General features: G+C 47.1%; 1 protein-coding gene across 1 annotated transcript; it reads right to left on the bottom strand.

Moving 5' to 3' along the window:
* Positions 1-1,874: 1,874 nt before the first annotated feature.
* agpat3 (1-acylglycerol-3-phosphate O-acyltransferase 3) lies at positions 1,875-19,796 on the bottom strand. Its single transcript, XM_083682477.1, has 10 exons — positions 19,611-19,796; positions 10,575-10,632; positions 10,074-10,366; positions 9,633-9,802; positions 9,233-9,394; positions 8,296-8,449; positions 8,067-8,169; positions 6,472-6,547; positions 5,427-5,625; positions 1,875-5,259 (listed from the first exon to the last, which is right to left on the bottom strand). Exons 3-10 carry the CDS (start codon positions 10,249-10,251, stop codon positions 5,168-5,170), a joined length of 1,134 nt encoding a protein of 377 aa, XP_083538603.1. The 5' UTR covers positions 10,252-10,366; positions 10,575-10,632; positions 19,611-19,796; the 3' UTR covers positions 1,875-5,167.
* Between the last annotated feature and the right edge of the window lie 1,356 nt (positions 19,797-21,152).

The raw sequence follows: 21,152 nt of genomic DNA, 5'->3' as shown, positions 1-21,152 counted from the left end.
ATTTCTGTCGTTATTCTTAGAACTAAACATTATCTTACCCTTACCCTAGAAAAGTGTTTCAAGTCAACAGGGTTCAAGTTGATCATCCTTTGTTATAGTGTCTCTAAAGACGAATATAACACAATGTGAGATCAATTTCACAAGGTGAGATCAACGTAGATTGAAAACCCATCTCTTCAAGCTACATCTTAACAGTCCCTCCTAAAGACCGCTTCACCCTCACTACCCCCCTATACTAACCCTAACCTCGAGACCTCTTCTCCCCTGCTAATAAAATATATTTAAAAAAATAAATAATAATAATAATTAGCCTACTGGCATTACGACTGCCAATGGCCCCTGGTGTGAGCATTGATTACTTTATCTTATGATGACTGATGGATAGATGATTCACTTACTTAAACAAATGTATTTGTTGTAAGTCGCTTTGGATAAAGGCGTCTGCTAAATGCCATAAATGTAAATGTAAAAAATTTCAGAACTGCAGTCTTCAACTACATTATGGCTTACGGAGCATACATAAAATAAATAAAACAAGAGTCATGGAACATATTTAGCTTCTTCTTCAGAAAGCCTATTTTTATTCAGATTCAAATTCAGAGTGGATGCAACAGCTGTTCCATCGCCAATCTGTAAAAGAATCCCTGAGTTAGAATTAACTCGATTCAATGTGTGTGTGGGAGTTTGTGTGTGCAATAACGCACACCATGCATAAAGTAATAAGGTCTACAGTTGTTAAGGATTCATGATTAATTACAAAGTCTTGGTTGAAAAAATGCCTCACAAGCAGTTTTTCTCAGTGTTGTTAATCTCCCGAGGGTCATTATACAAGAGTGGAGACTCTGAAGGCATTTATACCTCAAATAGTAGAAGGCTGAATAAGCTGTCCAGTGTATTTCACGCAAAAACAGTTTCAGTCAATTCCCTTCAAGTCTGCTTGTGCACAAGGTCTTTTGCGTGCTGCAGTTCTTCCAGTGAACACACACACCGTTTATAAACATCAGGTGAATCGCTCAGTGTGAGATGTGGCCTGTCACTCAAAATGTCCGTCATTAAAACCACGTGAGAAAAGAACTGCTAAATACATTTCTATCATTTCTACATGTGGTCAGTGCAACACAATTAATACTCAACATTATGTACATTCATATTTTATACAGCCTCTCGGACTTCTGCACACTCATAAGGAGTCTATACATCCCATCTACATAGTATGGACCTACAGTAGTCCATGGGGGGGGATCAGCAGTGGTGAAAATGCAATGATTTCACTGGGGGAACCCTGGTGGGTTCAGGGGCAAACCGAATGCTGAAATTAAAGTATTTCAACACCACTAACAAGCTCACTCCCAGAACCCGGTTTCCGTGGGTTCCCCTCCATTTCCACCACTGGGTATTAGTGACAGATGTTGGATGGGTGTTGGACAGATGAGCACTGACATTGATATGGCCATGTGGATGTGGCATTGATATCGTATGTGTCTGGTTAGTAGATGTGGTGGATGGAAGCATGATGTCGACCACACAAAGGGCCTCTTCTGCCTTCCTCAAAGGCCCTTTCTCAATTAGAGTTAGAAACTATAGTCCTTGTGGACTCTCCGCAGTCCTCTAACCACTTCCTTCTTAAAAAGCATTGGAGGAGAACATCTAAGGAACCTACTGTAGATGTTTTCCTCCAATGAGAAGAAAGCGAGTGGAGGACGGAGGAGAGGACGCGAGGAATCGAGTTTCTAACTATTGCCTTCCAGTAATGAAAGGTTTACCTGTGAGGTCGAAGTTCAGACCTGCTGTACGGTCTTGATACACAAGTACACATTTGAGAAGTGTAGAGAATTCAGACAAAACTCAAACAAACTGAAAGAAAAAAGATTCAGTTGTGATTAAATCCTTTAATATTCTTAATTGTTTAATTGAAGAAACAACAGATACAAATAGACTTAGAAAAAAGACAAATAAATAAAAGTTGAGTCAAGAGGTGCCACTTTAAGTGAAATTACTTTTAAGCCGAAAAAAGGTCAGATCGAAGTGTCAAATTTCTAATGTTACTTAATAACTTCTTAGTTTCATGAACTTTGAACAGAATAATGTAATCGGGTCATAAGTTACAGTGGGATTTTCTGTTCCAGTAAAAACCTCCAGTGTAAGAAAAATGTTTCAAATCATTTTAAAACGTCTCTGGCATTTGTCCTTTTTGCTCTGGAATATATTTACACCTTATACACACCTGGACAGATACCTGAGGGAGAGGTGGGACTGCACCAGTGCATGATGGTACATCAGGGAATCATGGGAAGGGAACAGTATGGATCAAACCTTTGCCCCACAATTTACAATGGTACGCATCTCTCCCAATGACCATTTAGGTTGAGGTTCTAAAGCTTGCAGTTGAGGGACATGAAGGTGTCAGACACTTGGATAGAGAACTAACCCTAGGCGATGACGACAGTGGGTTCTATTACAACGGAGGCTCTCTCTCTCTCTCTCAGCTACAACAAAGCTAGAAGCAGGTTCTGTCTCACCCTTTCATCTCTTCAGCCTTACAATGAGCTACTTCACCAACTTAACCCTACTGCAACAACATTTTCGAGGGCTAGAATTTCAAGAAATAAAACGGGAGAGGAGTTTTAGTTTGGAGGGCAGAGGGATAGGGCAATGATGATTCCTTATCCCTCTGCGAATACAGCAGGGTGGACAGAGACAGGGCAGACCTGGACCCGTCTCTGTCCCTCTCACCACCGGACAATCAATCATCGCTTAGGGTGGAATCGTCACTCGGCGTCCGCGCGCTTCCTCCGACGGTCGCGGAAACCTTGCACGCTTTTTTTAAACGGGAAATTTCGATCGGGACGATCGGAGTTGACGTGCGTGGATCTCTAGTTAGGATTCCACCCTCACTCACTCACTACTGGGGTGCTGAGGAAGCATCTAGGCTGCCTGTTTACACACACACACACACACACAAACACGCACACGCACACACACACACACACACAACAACGAAGCTGCACTCTGTCTGTCTGTTAAGGCTTACATGAATCTGTCCTGAAACCATTTATTAATGCTAAACTAAGAAGTTCATTAAAGGATGTCAATTGGGAGGGAGGATGGTGAAACCTGTACAGACTCAATGGCATGTAGACCAGGGTTGATGATGATGAAGTTGATGATGACGACATCATCCAATAATGTAGCTATGTTGCTACTGTGATTAAATGAATAAAGATTAGGGAAATGTCCCTAGTAATCTAGAAAGGTGGGAAGAGTAGGGGTGATAGATGATCATTATCACCCTTGATATAAACTCTGCCTCTCAGTCCACTTGTTGGGGAAGGGGGGTCACAACTAAGATGGCCACCAGAGTAAAGGACCTTTAAATCGAGTATTAGACAATGGAACATGTTCTGAGAGCCAGAGCAGTTGCAGTGCCACACCAGTGCTCTACAATAGCAGCAAAACCAAAAGATCCTCTCTCTCCTGTGAAGAGGTGGGAAGCAGCATTTGCTTTGTAATATCATATAACTAACATCGCTGGCTACTGGGAACTAGGAATTTGACTGAGGGGGCTGAAAGGGGCTTACCAACATCACAAACATACAGTACATACATACATCAGAAACATCACCCACTGTGGAGTCAGCTGTCTCGGCTAGTGGGGGGGGGGGGGGGAATTCAACTACCCACAATGCACTATTGTAGGTGAAAGGTTAGTGGACACAGGATGAATATGAGGGAGGGAGAGATGGAGTAGGAGGTGGAGAAGGGGGTGGGGGGGGCCTAGCCTAAGCAAACTTGAATTAAGGCAAATGCAAACATTACTACTACAGTGTTAAACTGGAGAGCAAAAGCAAACACAAACACCGGCTCTCAGCATCCATCCATCCATCCATCCATCAATGAATGATAACATGAATTCATTCAGTATGTACTGCATTTCAATGATAAACGTGTGTGTGTGTGTGTGTGTGTGTGTAGGGGGGGGTGGGGGGGGGGGTAGTTTATCATTCAATGCTTGGACCTAGCATTGGTCAGCAATGTTATACAGAGGTCGCACCCTGACGCTGAGGGTTCTTTAAGAGCAGGTGTTGATCAGAGCAGAGACAGCAGGAGAAGGTCAAAGTTCACTCAGTAAACATATCATTGGCTCATATTCAAATGGCATGGCGACATGTGTACTGGCGTGTGCAAGCAAGTGACAATGCTATAAAAACGTAGTTTAGACCAAAACAATCGTCAGACCTTTCTGTCTGCGTCTGTCTGTCTGTTTAACACACAGAAGCACTCCAATCACAGACTTCTACAACCACAACTATTTCCGTTTTCTCATGAATACGTCACTACAAATATTAAAATGGGCGGTCCCAGGCAGCAGAGACAGGAAACGTAGTGGAAATGAACACCTGTTGCTCAAAAACGAAGCATTAAAAGCAACAAGGGAACCAGGCTGAGTCGAAAAGCGCCGGTTCGTATTTGAAGTCCCGGTTTGTGGAATGGGAGGGAAGGATAATGTACTTTACGACAGGTGAATATGGAAGTAACACCTCAACCTCAAATCAAAACAAAACTAACTCAACAGAAACTATGGAGAGAGGAAAGCCGATGCTGATAGGCTTGTTTCCAAGGTCAACGGGTCACGAACGGTTGATCTGCTTCCTGGTTGGCTGAGTGGACTGGAGCATGTGACAGGGAGAGGAAGTGGGCTGCTGCGTAGAGTGTGGTGAGCTGATTGTTGGCCAGGTGACCTCGGAGGGTCAGGTGACCTCAGAGGGTCAGGGGGGTTGGAGAGGGGGGCGATGGGAGGGGGAATATGAGGGGTGTGTGTGTCTGTGTCTATGTGTGTGTGGATAAGGGGGAAAGGAGCTTGGTCATACAGTACAGTACCTCCCCATCTTTCAAAGTCTATCAGTCCTACTCTCTCCTCTCCTTTCTTTCTATTCATTTCTCCATGGTCATCCCTCTCTCTCTTTCTCTTCTTCTGTCATTATTAATATCTATAACTCGTGTCTCTAGGTTTTTAATCAGTTTAGCCCCCTCCCCAGCGAGCGGACTCACACCTCTAGGAGAAGGGGGGGGGGGGGGGTAGGGGGGCCGCAGACCCTAGTGTAGGGGGAGGGGGGGTTTGGGGGCGTTTGGGGGGGGGGGGGGGGGGGGGGGTCAGGAGAGGAGAGGTCTACTTCTGCTTCTTGGCCTCCGGGTTGCCGTAGCTGGAGCCTGTTTTATTCACCTCAGTCACACCAATCAGGCGCCGGATGGCTACGGAGGCTGAGGAGGGACAAAAAGAAATAATATACAAATATTATTTCTTACCCCGTGAGGCGACAGGAGGTCACGTGACACAACCACAACTCCATACCCCAAGCCCAGTGTATAGTGTGGAAGAGCAGCAAGATAGAGTAGTGTGTGTGTGTGTGTGTCCGTCCAGTACCCACCTACGATGAGGAAGAGGCTGAAGCCGATGATGAGGAGGGGGGAGCCGCTGACCACCACGCCGCAGGCGAAGTTGATGAGGGGCGAGAGCAGCACTGCGGCCCAGAACAGGAAGTTGAGCAGCGTCCACAGGCGGCGAGGAGGGGTGATGGTGGGACCCGGGAAAGTGCCCTCCTTCTGGTAGTGCTCCTGCAGTGCATCCTGGGAAGGAGACATCAGAGGAGTTATCACCTGCGCTTTTATTGGTATAATCCATATTTACAGGCACCGTTATTCCACCTAAGCACATTTCAAACACGGTGGCACACGACTCGTTTATGGCATTGATGTACACTCACTGAGCACTTTATTAGGAACACCTGCACACCTTCTCATGGTGGAGTTGGTGGAATGGTGTGGGGAATGTTTTCTTGGCACACTTTGGGCCCGTTAATACCAATCAATCATCACTTGAATGCCACAGCCTATTTGAGTATTGTTGCTGACCATGTGCATCCCTTCATGGCCAGAATTTACCCATCTTCTCATGGCTACTTCCAGCATGATCATGCACCATGTCACAAAGCAAAAGCCGTCTCAAACTGGTTTCATGAACATGACAGTGAGTTCAGTGTTCTTCGGTGGCCTTCCCAGTCACTGGATCTGAATCCAATAGAACACCTTTGGGATGTGGTAGAACGGGAGATTCACAGCTTGAAAGTGCACCTGAAAAATCTGCAGCGATTGCATCATGTCATCATGGACCAGAATCTCAAAGGAATGTTTCCAACATCTTGTGGAATCAATGCCACAAAGAATTGAGGCTGTTTTGAGAGCAAAGGGAGGCCCTACCCAGTATTTGTATAGTGTTCATAATAAAGTGCTCAGTGAGTGTAGATTGTAAAGATAAGATCAATGTTTTTCACCCTGTCAGGGAATTGGTCTTGGACCGTTAAGTGCTGCTGCTTCACACATTCATAAAACAAAAACAAACATTTCAGAGTTTCAAGTTTCTGTGAAGTTGAAACAAGCATTCAAAGGCCTGGGCTGTACCGGGCTGTACCGTACCTTCTCCTGGTACAGCTTGTGCAACCAGTTGGCACACTCCTTCTCATCATCTGGAATCTCCTCCACAGGGAACCGTCTGCAAGGAGGGAGGGAGGGAGGGGGAGAGCAGAAAGACAGAGAGAGTAGAGAGAGAGAGAGAGAGTGGAGAGAGAGATAGGACAGTCAGCACAATGTAGAAGAGTCTGCTGTAGTGGGGTTGCTGCTGTAGCATCCTTCCACCACCAGGGGGCTACCTCACACAAGGTTTAGATGGGGTCTACTCAAAACTGAGCAGTGCCATGACAGTGGCTTGGTACAGCAGACTACTCTGCGCTACCTAACACACACACACACACACAAATTTGGTCTGGCTCTCTGAGCAATCTAATTGGAGTCTATGAAATGAAGGTCTCACTAAGTTATGATAATCTAATGGTTTGTACATTCTGTGGCGTTATCCCTGAACTAAACGAATGGGCTTTACGAGTGCAGCGCCACAAAGATCCCAGTGTAATCGGATGACTCTGAGACAGTTGAAGTCACCTCCTGCGGTAGGGTCTTTATGGTTTACTGAAAGCTGCTACTGTAAAACTGTGATTTGATTATCTTCTCAAGGACACCAGGCCAGGAGTCTAGCTTTTCCCCGCAGATTTAAAGGGCATCAATGAACTGTGGTGTCTCTCTCTCCCCCCCCCCCCCCCCATCCTCTCCCTCTCCGTCTCTCTCTCCCTCTTTCAGCCTCTCTCTGGTTCAGTGGATTAGAAGAGGCTGACTCTGTCCATCAAACATAGTTATTATCATAAGAACAGGAAAGTGTTGGGCAATCTCTGTTAGTCAGTCTCTCTCTAAGTGCTGAAGGAATGGGCTTGGCGAGCTGCCAACAGGCTAACAATTCATCATAGGGTTTTTAGTTGAAAAGGCTCAAGGGGATGGTGCTACATGATAATCTAGAAAGCAACTTAGCATGTTTCAAGGACATTTGGAGCTGTTTATTTAGGGATGAAAATTGTTGAACGGACATTTTTCAATCTTTTCATATTTACGATGTAGATTGAATGAAATATCGATGTATAAAGAGCTCTCGGACATCCAAAAAAGTAGCTCTCTCTCTCTCGCTCTCCCCCTCCCTCTCATTGTTAAAGTACTGTAGGAAGGGACTTGGCAAGCAGCCAACAGGCTAACAATTCATCATGTTTTTTTTTTTTTTTTACTTGAAGAAGCTCGGGGGGGGGGGGGGTGCTAGATGATCAAAACAACTTGATGAATATTAATAACAACAGAATGGGAGTCTAAACTGTATCGCCTAGTACACTCAGAGAGAATCAAAACGATGGCTAACCCGTTATTTTAAAGCCCGGTATTAACCAGGTACTGACTTCAAAAGCACTGGGTTAAAAACCCTGACAATTGCATCTTCTTCTGATGCTCGCTGTTTCTTTAAGAGTCTTCGGCTCGAGCGTAACAATGAGCCATTGAGTACCAGGTGGTTACGAAATGGGCTGAATTTATTGAGGGGAAGGAGCAGAGCGGGACCACGCCGTGTCCTGGTAAACACCAGCTGAAACACCAGCTGGAAAATGAAGATGGCGTTCTTCTGATCTTGCGCTCGTACCTACCTCACACTCAAGTCCGCCATGTACTTCGTGCCGTTGATGATGCCTAACAGAGTGGGGGTCTTATGGTCTTTGAAGTTGAGGGTGACGTCATACACAGCGGTGACTGGAAACACAAGAACAAAAGAGGAGGGGGGGAACATTGTAGTTCGTGATACTGTGTGAAGGGGGGGGGGGGTAAATTTAGCCATTTGAAGTGGACATTAGTCGTGTGTGTGTGTGTGTGTCTCACCTGTGCCTTTGAGGCATTTCAGTGTGGTGGTGAAGCCCTTAGTGCGGGGGAGGAGGTGATATTTGAGTTTGGGTAGACCTTTACTCTCAGCTACCTGCATACTAATCTCATGCTTCTTCTCTGTGAAACGGGTGCCTTCACAATACAGCAGGAACTGTGGAGAGAGAGGGAGGGAGGGTTAAAACACACACACACGCGCACACACACACGCACACAGGCACACACACAGACAGACACAGACAGGCACACACACACACACACACACACACACTCACAGGCACACACACACCTGACCTCCTTTCTTCTGTCCTATCAGGCTCCCCAGCCTATCCTCTCTAGGTTGAATTACAGATTACAGAATAACAGTTGAATTAAGTACCCCTCCAGAAACCTCCAAACCAAACAAAGTCAGCCATCTTATCTCTAAAGCGACTTTACCTCAAAGTGGGTTCACAGTCAACAACTACAAACGTCCACAACAAACGAACAAACAATCTCATACAGCAGGTTGTTTATTGGGAATGTAAACAGGACATCTTGTCGACGAGTTCTGTGGCTCTTGGCTTTTCCTGGAGCGAGGTAATCAGATCAGACTACCTGATTGGCCTAATCTTACCCGTGCGAGCGCCCCGTTAACAAGGGCAGGGCGGAAGTGGAAACCTCCGCTCTGAGGGACAACGGGTGGACTTGGTTCACACTTCTAGAGAGGAAGCAGTCTAGCATCACACTGACCTACTAAGGACCAGGCCCGGACGGCTAACTAACACCAGGACTATACTCCCCTAAAGCCACTGTGATGATCTGGACTTAGGGCCAAGACCCATAGGAAGATTCACTGTAAGCTGTTTGGGTCCAAAAGTAAGTCTCTTTGATGCTTAACAGCTCTCGAACAGCGCCCACACACACACACACACACACGTCAGGGACCCATACTCACCCACATAAACTCGGGGTAATCTTTGAGTCTGTCCAGCCCTCTGAAGACGGTGTCTCGGTCCTCCTCCCACTTCCTCTTACAGAACACGATCTCCAGGAAGTACCAGGTCCAGCCAATCAGAGGCACCTTCAGCAGCTCGTGTTTGGCCAGGACCTTGGAACTCTGGGTAGAAAAAAAAAAAAAAAGATCACAAGTTCATCAGGTCAGAAAAAGAGAGAGGGAGAGGGGAAGAGAGAGAGAGAGAGAGAGACGGGGAGAGAGAGAGAGAGAGAGACAGAGACAGAGAGAGAGACAGAGAGAGAGAGAGGCAGAGAGAGAGACAGAGAGAGACAGAGACAGAGAGAGAGACAGAGAGAGAGACAGAGACAGAGAGATGGTACGTAAACGTTTAGCAACTGACCCCTAGGATGCCGTATCTCTCACACATGGTCCAGCCGCAGAGGAAGTCGATCTCGTAGTTGTGGTTGAGGATGATGATGACGTGCTCCTTGCCAAACTTGTCCACCGTGGCCTGGTCCGTGTAAAGGGTGCACTCTGTTCCTGACCACCACTCCAGCAGCATCACCAGCTCTGCAGGGGACAGATACATCAGGGTCACAAATATACACACACACACTCTCTCACACTCACACGCTCAATCAAGAAGACGGGCGCGCACACACACACACACAGTCACAGTCAGTCAATTAAGAAAGCGCACACACACACACAGTCAGTCAATCAAGAAGATGCACGCGCGTACACACACACAGTTAATCAATCGAGAAGACGCCGCACACAGTCAATCAAGAAGACACAGACACGGTGGACACAGACACAGACACAGGGCTCCGAGACTCACGGCTCCATAGGGAATAGGCGAGCCGGCAGTTGATGGTGCGGTAGAGCTGCTTGTTGAAGGGCCAGAGGACGCAGGTCAGCAGCTGGATGAAGTTGATGATGAGGCCCGACACCACAAACACAAAGCCCATCAGCAGCTGCAACACGAACTGGGTCTTCAGGTAGTCTAGCAGACCCATGGCTTAGCAGCACTCCCTCTCTCTCACCCACCCACACACACACACACACGCACGCACACGCACGCACACACACACGCACGCACGCGCACACACACCACACACACTACCACAGGACCTGGAGGACGGGGGAAGAGACGAGGAAAGGGGAAATTGAGAGAGGGGGAGGGAGGGAGGGAGGAGAAAGGGAAAGTGAGAGAGAGGAGGAGAGAATAAAACAGGGAACAAAAAGGAGATTCTGTGGTGAGAAAAGCCTCGTTTACGGTGGATAACGGGCGTGTGGTATTTGAGCGTTATTTAAAAAGACGGGGATGGATGTTGCTTACCACGGTGGGTTCCCTTTACAAGCCCCTCTTACACGGCCCGTCACTCAATATTACCGACCTGAGAGAGAGAGAGAGAGGGAGGGAGGGAGGGTTGAAACGGTCAGCGTGAAGCAGGATGTGGAGAGCAAGAAGAGAGAGAAAGACTGGCGTTGTGTTTCCTGATTGGCCAACAGTTCAGACTAGAGTGTTCAGAGGAGGGGAGAGGGAGGGAGTTCCAGACATTGGAGCCTCACACAGCACCACACTCCTACCTATCTGTGTGTGTGTGTGTGTGTGTACACACTCCTACCTATCTGTGTGTGTGTGTGTGTGTGTACACACTCCTACCTATCTGTGTGTGTGTGTGTGTGTGTGTGTGTACACAATCCTACCCCTCTGTGTGTGTGTAGACACTCCTACCTGTGTGTGTGTGTGTGTGTGTGTGTGTGTGTGTGTGTACTACCAAGCAGAGACACCGAAGGAGTTGCACAGCACATGGTCTCTTTTAATATCTGTGCGTGTGTGTATGTATGTATGTATGTATGTATGTATGTATGTATGTATGTATGTATGTGGGGGGGGGGTTGTTTGTGTTTGTTCCTGTGACAGTGTGCATCTCTCTCTATGCGTCTCACATCTGCGTCTGTCAAATCAGGAGTGTGTGTTTCCATGTGTGTTTCCGTGTGTGTGTTTCCGTGTGTGTGTGTGTGTGTATGTGTGTGTGTGTGTGTGTGAGCCCAACAGCAACTATCAAGTGACTATCTGTGTGACGCATGATGAGTCAGAGCCCTCCAGCCTGCTGTGACTCTGTCGGTGTATTCAACCCATCGCACACGCACACGCACACGCACACGCACACGCAGGTAGTAGTGTGTACAAACGCACAGATAGGTAGGAGTGTGTATACACACACACACACACACACTATTATTATTAGCTGTAGTAGCTACAGAGACCAGACAATGCTTGGTCTCTCATCCCACACAGTGAAGGAAGAGGAACTAGTGTGTGTGTGTGTGTGTATCAGCCACAGAGGAAGAAAATGTGTCTTGTTCCCTCTACACAACAACCATGTCTCCATTGTGTGGGACAAAGCACCACCATGCTGCATGCGAGGAAGAGAGATGGGACTGAGAGAGAGAGAGAGATTGCGTGTGTGTGTGTGTGTGTGTGTGTGTGTGTGTGTGTGTGTGTGTTGTGTAGACAATTATTGGCCAGACACTCAGCCAGGCAGTCGTAAACACAGACAGAAAGCCAAAGTTCACATATCCTGCGCCTTCTCCAGCGACTAAAACATCTTATCTTGTCCTATCTCTGAGCAGTCACAACGTGTAACACTGAACATCAGAGGACAAAGGGCGAGGGTTACAGCAACACTGCTTTTACAGTCGTTCTCTGAGGGTCGTCAAGGTACCAATGAGCCAATGATGACACAACATCTTATCCAAGGAAGTGGCCCTTTGAACACACACGTACGCACATCGTCAACTACATAGAGCAGTCACGCTACCCGGTCGCGGCTTTTCACTGTCCTGGCGCCCCGCTGGTCGAACGAGCTTCCCACAGCTGTCAGGACTGCAGAGTCACTACCGATGTTCCGCCGTAGATTGAAGACCCATCTCTTCAGGCTACATCTTAACTGTCCCTCGTAAAGACCTCTTCATCCCCACTCCCCCCCTGTACAAGTTACAAATTGATATTTAAAAAATAATAATATATATTATTATTATTCTTTTCTAGCATTATGACTGCCAATACCCCCTGGTCACTAGCATAGATTAATTTTTCTTATGATGACTGATGGATAGATGGACAAATGTATTTGTTGTAAGTCGCTTTGGATAAAGGCGTCTGCTAAATGCCATAAATGTAAATGTAACATACCCCCCTCGCCAACAACTGGCAAGGTCCCAGGCTCCTCACTGCCAGTGTTATACTTTTATGTGTCTGCTCTGGGCAGATTTACACTGTGGCATTTAGATAAGGTAAGAGTCCTGTTACTAGTATCTACCACCAGACATAGCATCGGTATAATCCTATGCACACACCAGTCGAGTTCACCCCACTGCCACGCCTGAAAACATCAGCCTGGTCTTGCTCAACAAGAAATACCTGCATGCAAAGGCATGCAGACGCGATACTCCTGTTCAATTTCCACAGAATTCACGTCCTACTACTGGGCTACGTGGTCGGTATCACGTACTTCGGCTGTGAGAAGTCTGCACCGAGTGAACAGGTGACGTAACTGCATTCCTGGACGACTCAGGACGCTCATTCACATCAAAGCTGGCCCGCGTGCCCTTGCCGCTCAGGTGCCTTAGCGTGGGCCGCCATTTTCTCCAGGTGTGTGTGTGTGTGTTCTCCAGGTAATGAGGTGTCAGGTTGTCAAGTGACACCACCTGCTGAGGACTGACCCTGGGGATGCGTTCCTTCTGGCTGAGCTCATTATGACACACACACACACACACACACACACACACACACACACACACACACACACACACACACACACACACACACACACACACACACACACACACACACACACACACACACACACACACACACACACACACACACACACACACCTCAGGTTTCAAGCATGACCCCAGAGAGAGCAAGACAGAAAGAGATACGGTACTGTTACAGGGAACTCACTCATAGTCAAGTCATTTAGGCCTCTGTTCCCAAAACAACTCTAGCATCGGAGGAAGGTCACGTGTAAGCAAAAAATAGCTCCATCTAGACAGTGGAGATTTAGCCTACACCATGCGGGTTGGTTGGTTGGTTGGTTGGATGGACGGACGGACAGATAGATAGATAGATAGATATTTATTTTTCCCAGGGAGGACTTGTGGGAAAGTAGCAACAAGTGTTAGCGCTAATCCACACCATCTGTCGCCATTACAGCGCCAAGAAAACTAAAAATAATAAACAAACAAACAAACAAACACAGAAGGACAGTAGACGGCAATTGGCTATGATTGAATGTTGAGTTCAGGAGCTGTGGGATGGTAGATCTTACACCCGTCAGATCTAGGAGAAGTGTCTAGCTCTTTTAGGGGTACGACCAGGGGAGGCCGTTGGGGGTAGAAAATCAGAGGGCGGACTCATTGCAATGCATGGAATGGAATGAGGAACGGTAACACACACACATGTCCATCCTCTACTGGGCTAGAGGTTGAATTCAGATTGGGTAACTATCCAAATATGCTACACTGCTTGTGTGAGTCAACAACACCGATACCCTTTTACCCACTCCTTTAGTAGGCTATAGGTTACCGTAAGAGTGTATGACTTAATCAGCTGACACTACAAAGGGGACATATGGAGGAATAACACCACTAAGGAATAGACCATGCCAGGTAGGGGAGGCTGGTGGAGGCTTAGTAAGTAGACCAGCCTTCCCAGGCCACAGGTAGAGGATAGAACAGTATTTTATTGGGGGCGCTTAGTGGCGTAACACACTAATGCGCATACCACATAATTGCAAGGTTCCTGGTTCGATTCCGACCTTCGACACGTCTTGCATGTCATCCCTCCTCTCTCTCACCCATCCTTCCTGTCAATCTCTACTGTCTCTATCCTTCCTGTCAATCTCTACTGTCTCTATCCTTCCTGTCAATCTCTACTGTCTCTATCCCAATAAATCAGAAATGCCCTAAAAACATATTTAAAAAAAGAACAGTGTTTTATCTGTATTCACAGGCCAGTGGACTGAAGGTACAAAGGAAAATACAAAGGCGGTAATGATCTGGATTAATCAGCCATATATAGCCTCTAGGCTACTGCATTAGCGAGCGAGAGCTTCAGACTGACAGCTGTCTGTGTAACCTCTCTGACACAGGTGCAAGTTCCCAATATGGCAGCCACACCTTCAAAGAGACCCAACAACAGACAGCCTCCAACGGAGACCAAAGGATAGGGTTACACACACGCACACGCACACACACACACACACACACACACACACACACACACACACACACACACACACACACACACACACACACACACAGCCCTTGTTCATGTGTGACCATTGGATCAATTCAATTTCTTCCAACTCACTGCACTAAAATGGTTTGAGTGTACATTTGTGCACTTGGTGTAGCGAAAAGTGTGTCCAAAAATCAATTTCTTTAATGAACGATTGTTTCACATGGGCGTCCTGAAAGACATCTCCCCCTCGACATCCTCGGTGGAACATATGGTGGTCAAGGAGTAACCATAGTAACAGACCCAAGTGTGACACTGTCTATTGGGTATGCTCAACTGCACCTTGACCTTTTCTTGTGTTTCCCACTCCCTCATTCCATTTCTCTCTCTCTTTCCACAAGGTCTGAAGTGCAGAGGTGCAGTACACCTTGTTCACCCAACATTCTCTCTCTCCCTCCCCCTCTCCGTCCCTCTCCCTCCTACACAGACACACAAACACGACTCGGCTGAGAAGATTAGTTTTTCCTGATGCCCTTTTTCACACCGTAGGTTCTCTCTGGGTCCAATCTCAGAAGCATTTTGTCAATACCTCCTCAAAGTTCTCAGGGAACACACACACACACACACACACACACACACACACACACACACACACACACACACACACACACACAGTCCTTAAAGTTCTCTGGTGAAAGAGAGAGAGAGGGTTTTCCTGAGTCAATCCATCTCCTTGGAGACTGAAGCCATTCAAACATCAACTGCTATGGCAACAAACATCAGTGGGACTGCTGTAAACAGCATGTCTGAGCTGCTGCTACCCCCTGGAGCCTGAGGAAGACTAGGGAGGGACCCTAGTGAAGGAGCCCAGGGAGGGAGCCTAGTGAAGGAGCTTAGTGAAGGAGCCTAGGGAGTGAGCCTAGGAAGGGAGCCTGAGGGAGTGAGCCTCGGAAGGGAGCCTGAGGGAGTGAGCCTAGGAAGGGAGCCTAGTGAAGGAGCCTAGGGAGTGAGCCTAGGAAAGGAGCCTAGGGAGGGAGCCTGAGGGAGGGAGCCTAGTGAAGGAGCCTAGTGAGTGAGCCTAGGGAGGGAGCCTTGGGAGGGAGGCTGAGGGAGGCCCACCTGTGGCCCAGTAGCACAGCCTGGTACAGGGATTAGAGACACCAGGTTAAAGCTGATTATCATACAGGAGGGAACAGCTGCCTCTACCTCGATCACCTGGACAGAGCCAGGTTCACTGTTATACAACAGTTGTTGGGTTGGCCAACGCCATCATAATACCTGAAACACCATGTCTGGTCCACACAACTGAAATATTGACACCCAGAATGTACCCTTATAAAGGCCTAAAGTCATTACCGGTACTCCGGTACAATTCAAAAGTAAGCCTAACTAGTTTGGTAAGGGGGAGTGTAGGATAATCCTATTAAAGTGGTCATTTCACAAACTCGCCAAAATAGCCGAAAGCTTTGACCAGTCCAATCACATTAGATCAGCGATTTCCTCAAGAGGAAAGAAACATTCTGAAAGAATGTGAACAGGGCCCCCTGTCCCACTTCCTGACCTCTACCAGAAGTGAAGTGAATGACCCTGGCCAGTGGCCAACCCCCCTCCTCCGCCCAGTCCTCCCAGTACAACTCACCAGTAGACGTAGTAGGCCATGGCCATGACCACTAACGCCCCGCATAGGCCTGTAAAGACCATCACTGCACTCTGGTTCAGCATCTTGGCCTTTTTAGTAGATCCCACCAACAACAACAAAAATATCTATAATCAAAGACGGTGTTTGAAGGACAGTGAAGCTGTTCACAGCCCGTCCTGCAGCACTGCCATGGTAATCCCACAGAAAGGTGCGAAGGAGATTAGGATGATGACGATGACAGCAAGAAGAACACAACCAGATCCCACCGGTAAAAGCCAAGGAGGAGGAGGAGGAGGAGGAGGAGGACGACTGCTAGTCCACTACAGACTCTGACAGGACCGAGCTAATGAGAAATAGGTACAGAGGTCTGTCAGAGAGGTGCAAACAAGTAAGCAGCAGTATCTTACTTGCCTTCCCTTGCCCTAATCCGCAGTGGATCAGATTAGCGCTGATTAGCCAGGTAAAGACACCCTGGATAAGTCACTTGCCATTTGCATCAATTTAAAAAGGGGGCAGGGTTCTCCCTTAACTCATTTAGCGCCGAGGGTGAAGAAAGTCGCCGAAATGGTCAACATTCTAGACTGCCACGGGTGACTTTATTCACCAAAAATGATCATGCTTTAGTTGTGTATTTTTTATTTCTTTTGTAGCCAATCAAAGTATTGTTGCTAGGTAAATACCACATAAAACACTTGGCACCCTAGGTGGCGAGTATTCTGGAATTCTTTGGCAGTTGGCGAGTTAAAGGGGAGGAGTTAGCATTGAATAACCTGCTATGTTAAGAGGTTGAGCGCACGGTGCTGGTCTGCCACTGGCTACCTCTTAGCCTCACTCCAGAAAGGGGGCCGGTGACCGCAGTGACCTCAAAGCTCGGATAATGGCTTTACTTGTGGTTAATTTGCAAGTCTTTTCTGTTTGTGGTGGTTTGTTATTGTTCTCTGAAGGCATCGGTGTGCTTAATAAAAAATCACCCCACTTGTCTACTGGCCAGCTAGGCTGTTTTAATCACAACAAAAAAACTAAAGTAGATTCATAAGCAGAGGGCACTGCAGGCTAGAGGCTAAGCTAACAAAGGCCCTCCGGACGGACAAACTGTACTAGCAGTGCCAAACATGGTTCATACAAGCAAGAGGGGTGAGACCGAAATAGCCCACCAAGCCTCCACTGATGAATGTTAGGGTTACGGGTTAGAGGTCATTAGCCAGCGTACGACCCTCTGGCTTTCCTGTGAGGTCTACGAGGCTGAGTGTGAGAGGAGATGACAACACATTGAGACGGCTGGACAACGAAGGTCATTCTAGGGCAGCATAGATGAAAAGTAGCTCCATCCTAAACATAGGGCTAGTGCTAAGACTCATTGCCCATATAAAACACACACAGTTGTCCGCTAATGGTGGTAATTGCCTGTTTGTTCATTGAGCAGGCCAATGGGTTTGCATAACTCAGCAGTGAGACTCATCCATCCATGGCCTTTTAGGAGAATACTAATGGGCTTGGCTGGAGTTATTTGCAGTTAGTCTTTCTCTCTGCATATCATATAGGGCTCCCTGTGGACTCATATAGAATGTAGCCATAGTTCTAAGCTGAAGGGTGAGATGACTGATAAGTCTCAAGGATCCAAGAGGGGCTTCTTCTGACTGCAGTCAGCAGAACGAGGATGGCGGCAGCGGCAGGCTGGGGGTAAGGGGATGGCTGAAGGTGGAGGGGGTGGGGGTGGGGGGGGGTGATAAAGAGTCCAGGCTCATTAGGACTAAAAACCCTTAGTTTGCTCTTTAATTAGGGGGGGTGAGCGTTTAAAGAGATGGACCTGGCTACGCTCTGGTGATTAAATGTTCTCGTGCAGCAAACTGACATTTCAGAGCACTGTCACTGGCATAGCACAAAACCAAACCCACCTGAGCCGGGAGTCAAGATGACAGGAGCAGAGATGGGCCCTATTAGCTAATCACTATCATCTTATCTGTGTGTGTGTGAGTGTGTGTGTGTGTGTACCACATACAACGAAGCGGCAGAGGGTATAAAGCAGCCCTCACAATGACCCACATGTACAAAGACATTACTGTAAAAAATGTACACACACTTATACTCTATATAAACAGTATAGTGTATATATATATATATAGACAGTAGACCATAATTCCACTCCCCTCACTTAACATGACAACCTTTACCAGAATAAAGATAGCCATTAAAGCCTGTCTGAATAGTGTCGTATGACTGTGTGTGTTTTGTGTTGATGTCCCTGAGTGTCGTTGGTGTTTGTTGAGCAAACAGTGAATAGCCCTGGCCCTAGCTGTCCTGTCCTGGCTCTCCCTTTCACCCTCCTTTCTAATCAACCCCAAGGACAACGCTGTAGAATTCTCCATCTACCCCAATCCCTCCCTCTCCACTTACCTCGACAACGTAATAGGATTACTAGGCCTGCTAGCCCTACTTCTAGCCCTACTTCTAACACCTTTGCAGCACCAGATATGTACCAGAGCACCAGATGTGCATGTACTGGTAGTGGTTTAAGAATCAAGTGGGTCATTTAAGCCAGGAACAACTGCAATCTGTCTCAATATCAACCACTAAGCAGATCTAAATGCACCATTAACGTTAGTTGCCAACCGTCATAAATATCCATTAAAAAAAAAAGAAACAAAGAATCTGGGATTCAAAACGACCACGTTCAGGGAAGTGCAAGTGCAAAAGGTCACAGCTTGAGATGTGGAAGTCCTCAAATGACAGCTGCACGAAATCCTCGCCTCGACTTATGACAATACTTTGCTGTTACAGAAATGTTCAATGAACTCATTCAAACAGGGCTGCAATGGGACGCGTCAGGCAGGCAGGCAGGCAGGCAGGCAGGCAGGCAGGCAGGCAGGCAGGCAGGCAGGCAGGCAGGCAGGCAGGCAAGCTTGCACTACAGTAACCTCGGAGTGGGACGACAATGCTACGCATGCCAAGTCAGCGCTACAGCGCAGAACACATGGGGTGTCACTGAAATAGGAGTAATGCTAGTACAAGCTAAACTAAGCGATCTGCGCAGTAATGCACACCACTTGCTTCCAATTAAAATGACTGCGCAAACCATTAAGTACATAAGCAGAGTCTCATCCCATCACAAGATCCTTCTGACGAGGATTAAAAAACGTCGCTTCAACAATGCACCTGACACACATGACAGCGATAACTGCCACTAGCAACGTTGACAGATGACAGCTAGCTAGCCACCACAAATGCATTGCTAACGCATCTTGATCGGAGACCAGGCCACACGTCTAAATAAGGGGAAAGATCAGAAAACGTATTGATGTCTTGTAACTTCAGGACAAAGGTTTCTGCGCTGTCGTTAGCTGACATACAACCGTATCGCAACATGCTATGCTGGCTAGTTGACCATGCTACAATGCTAGCACTCATTCTTGACTTGTTAGCTAACGGAACTCGTGCCGTGATTGCAATAGGCTACCGGCTAGGCTAACATTAAACATAACTACCTGGTTTTTGGCTTGGGGTGGATCTCCGGACTTGTTCCAGCTTTGCAGACGCTAGCTTCGTAGTACAGAACAATTTGACAAATATTGCCACTTTGGTTGCGTCTGGACACAGCGAAATTATGATCAGGTTTTCAGTTTTGGATGGTTGCTATTGTTGGTCGGTTGAAAGCCCCATCCATCCCTCAAAGCGAATGGGAGCAGAGGAGATGTGTAGCTTCCGGTCCGGCCCCTCACCATTATTCGGAGAGAACATTAGAATTTGCAGTTCCCATAAACTTTGAAGGGACGATCTTCAGATACAGAGACAAAGAGATATGGAATCATTCTATCCTTATAGTCGGGACCACCACTGTCAACATACACAATATATACAAAGACAGGGAAACATATTTGAGGATCAACCTTGAATGGATCATCTTGACTTTCTATCCAGCGTCCCTATAGAGTTGATGTTTTAATATATTTTGTCAGTCTACATTTCTTTCTCATCCTCCACTACCGCCACCATCGATCATCATCATCATCAGCAGCAGCAGCAGCATCAACATCATCATCATCATCATCATCATCATCATCATCATCATCATCATCATCATAACTATAGGGGTGGACAACGTCTTTCATATGATTGGTGGTACAGCAGCCTTTGTTTGGTGGTGGTGGTGATAGTGGTGGTGGTAATGCCACCACTATATTGAAACAGGCCCATCAACCAGTTGGCTTTGTCAAATAAATGATAAATGATGGACCATAAGAGATAAAGGAAAGCGTTTCCACCACGTTTATTGTTTACACATTAAGTCATGCAGTCATGCGGTGCTGCACTGCTCAGTGAGCTTGTGATAACTCTGCCTCCTCACTCCCCCTGCTGGTGAGTGTGAGTAATCACAGCCTCCTCAAGTGGGGTTCAGGTGGGTTGGTGTCACCACCGTAAAGCCTTGTTGCCAGGCAGACCGACTTGGCACAGATACGGTTTGGACATGCCTCATCGCCTTAGTGCTGGTTGGTGGCAGCGCCAATGGTGATGGAGCGGCGTGAACATCTTGGCCTGCCTGTTTATTTAGGTTAATGCAGGCTATCCATGCTGAGATTAGTGCAGGCAATCTGAGGCGGTGAAACCTGCCCCTAATCTCACTCACAGAATAGACCTGCCCTACAGCAGGCCTCGGCCAGGCTCAGCGGGGAATATTGAAAGCAACCTGAGGATTGTATATGAGTTTCACCTCTTATGACACAGTCACAAGATCCATTGGTTCCAGCAGGTCTGTTGGGAGCTCTATTCGTCTGTTCTTTTTATAGAATCAGAATACACCTTGATCTCACTAGAATGTCTCAACATGGTGTCCTAAAACTGGACCTCTGCAATCTCTGTACATACTTTCTGGAGCCCATTAGTTTACATTGACATCTCAGTCAATCACTCCCTGACAGCTGTCTGGTAGTATTAGATGGTGCTAGTAGGCCTACAAACTAGGGTAGTTGATAGCCCAATAAGTAGCTAATAGCAAGAAGAAAGTGTATTTTTGCCCTGGCATTCAGTCT

This window comes from Argentina silus (genome assembly GCF_951799395.1).
Source record: "Argentina silus genome assembly, chromosome: 12".
NCBI lineage: Eukaryota > Metazoa > Chordata > Actinopteri > Argentiniformes > Argentinidae > Argentina > Argentina silus.
This window is presented reverse-complemented; position numbering and strand designations above follow the sequence as displayed.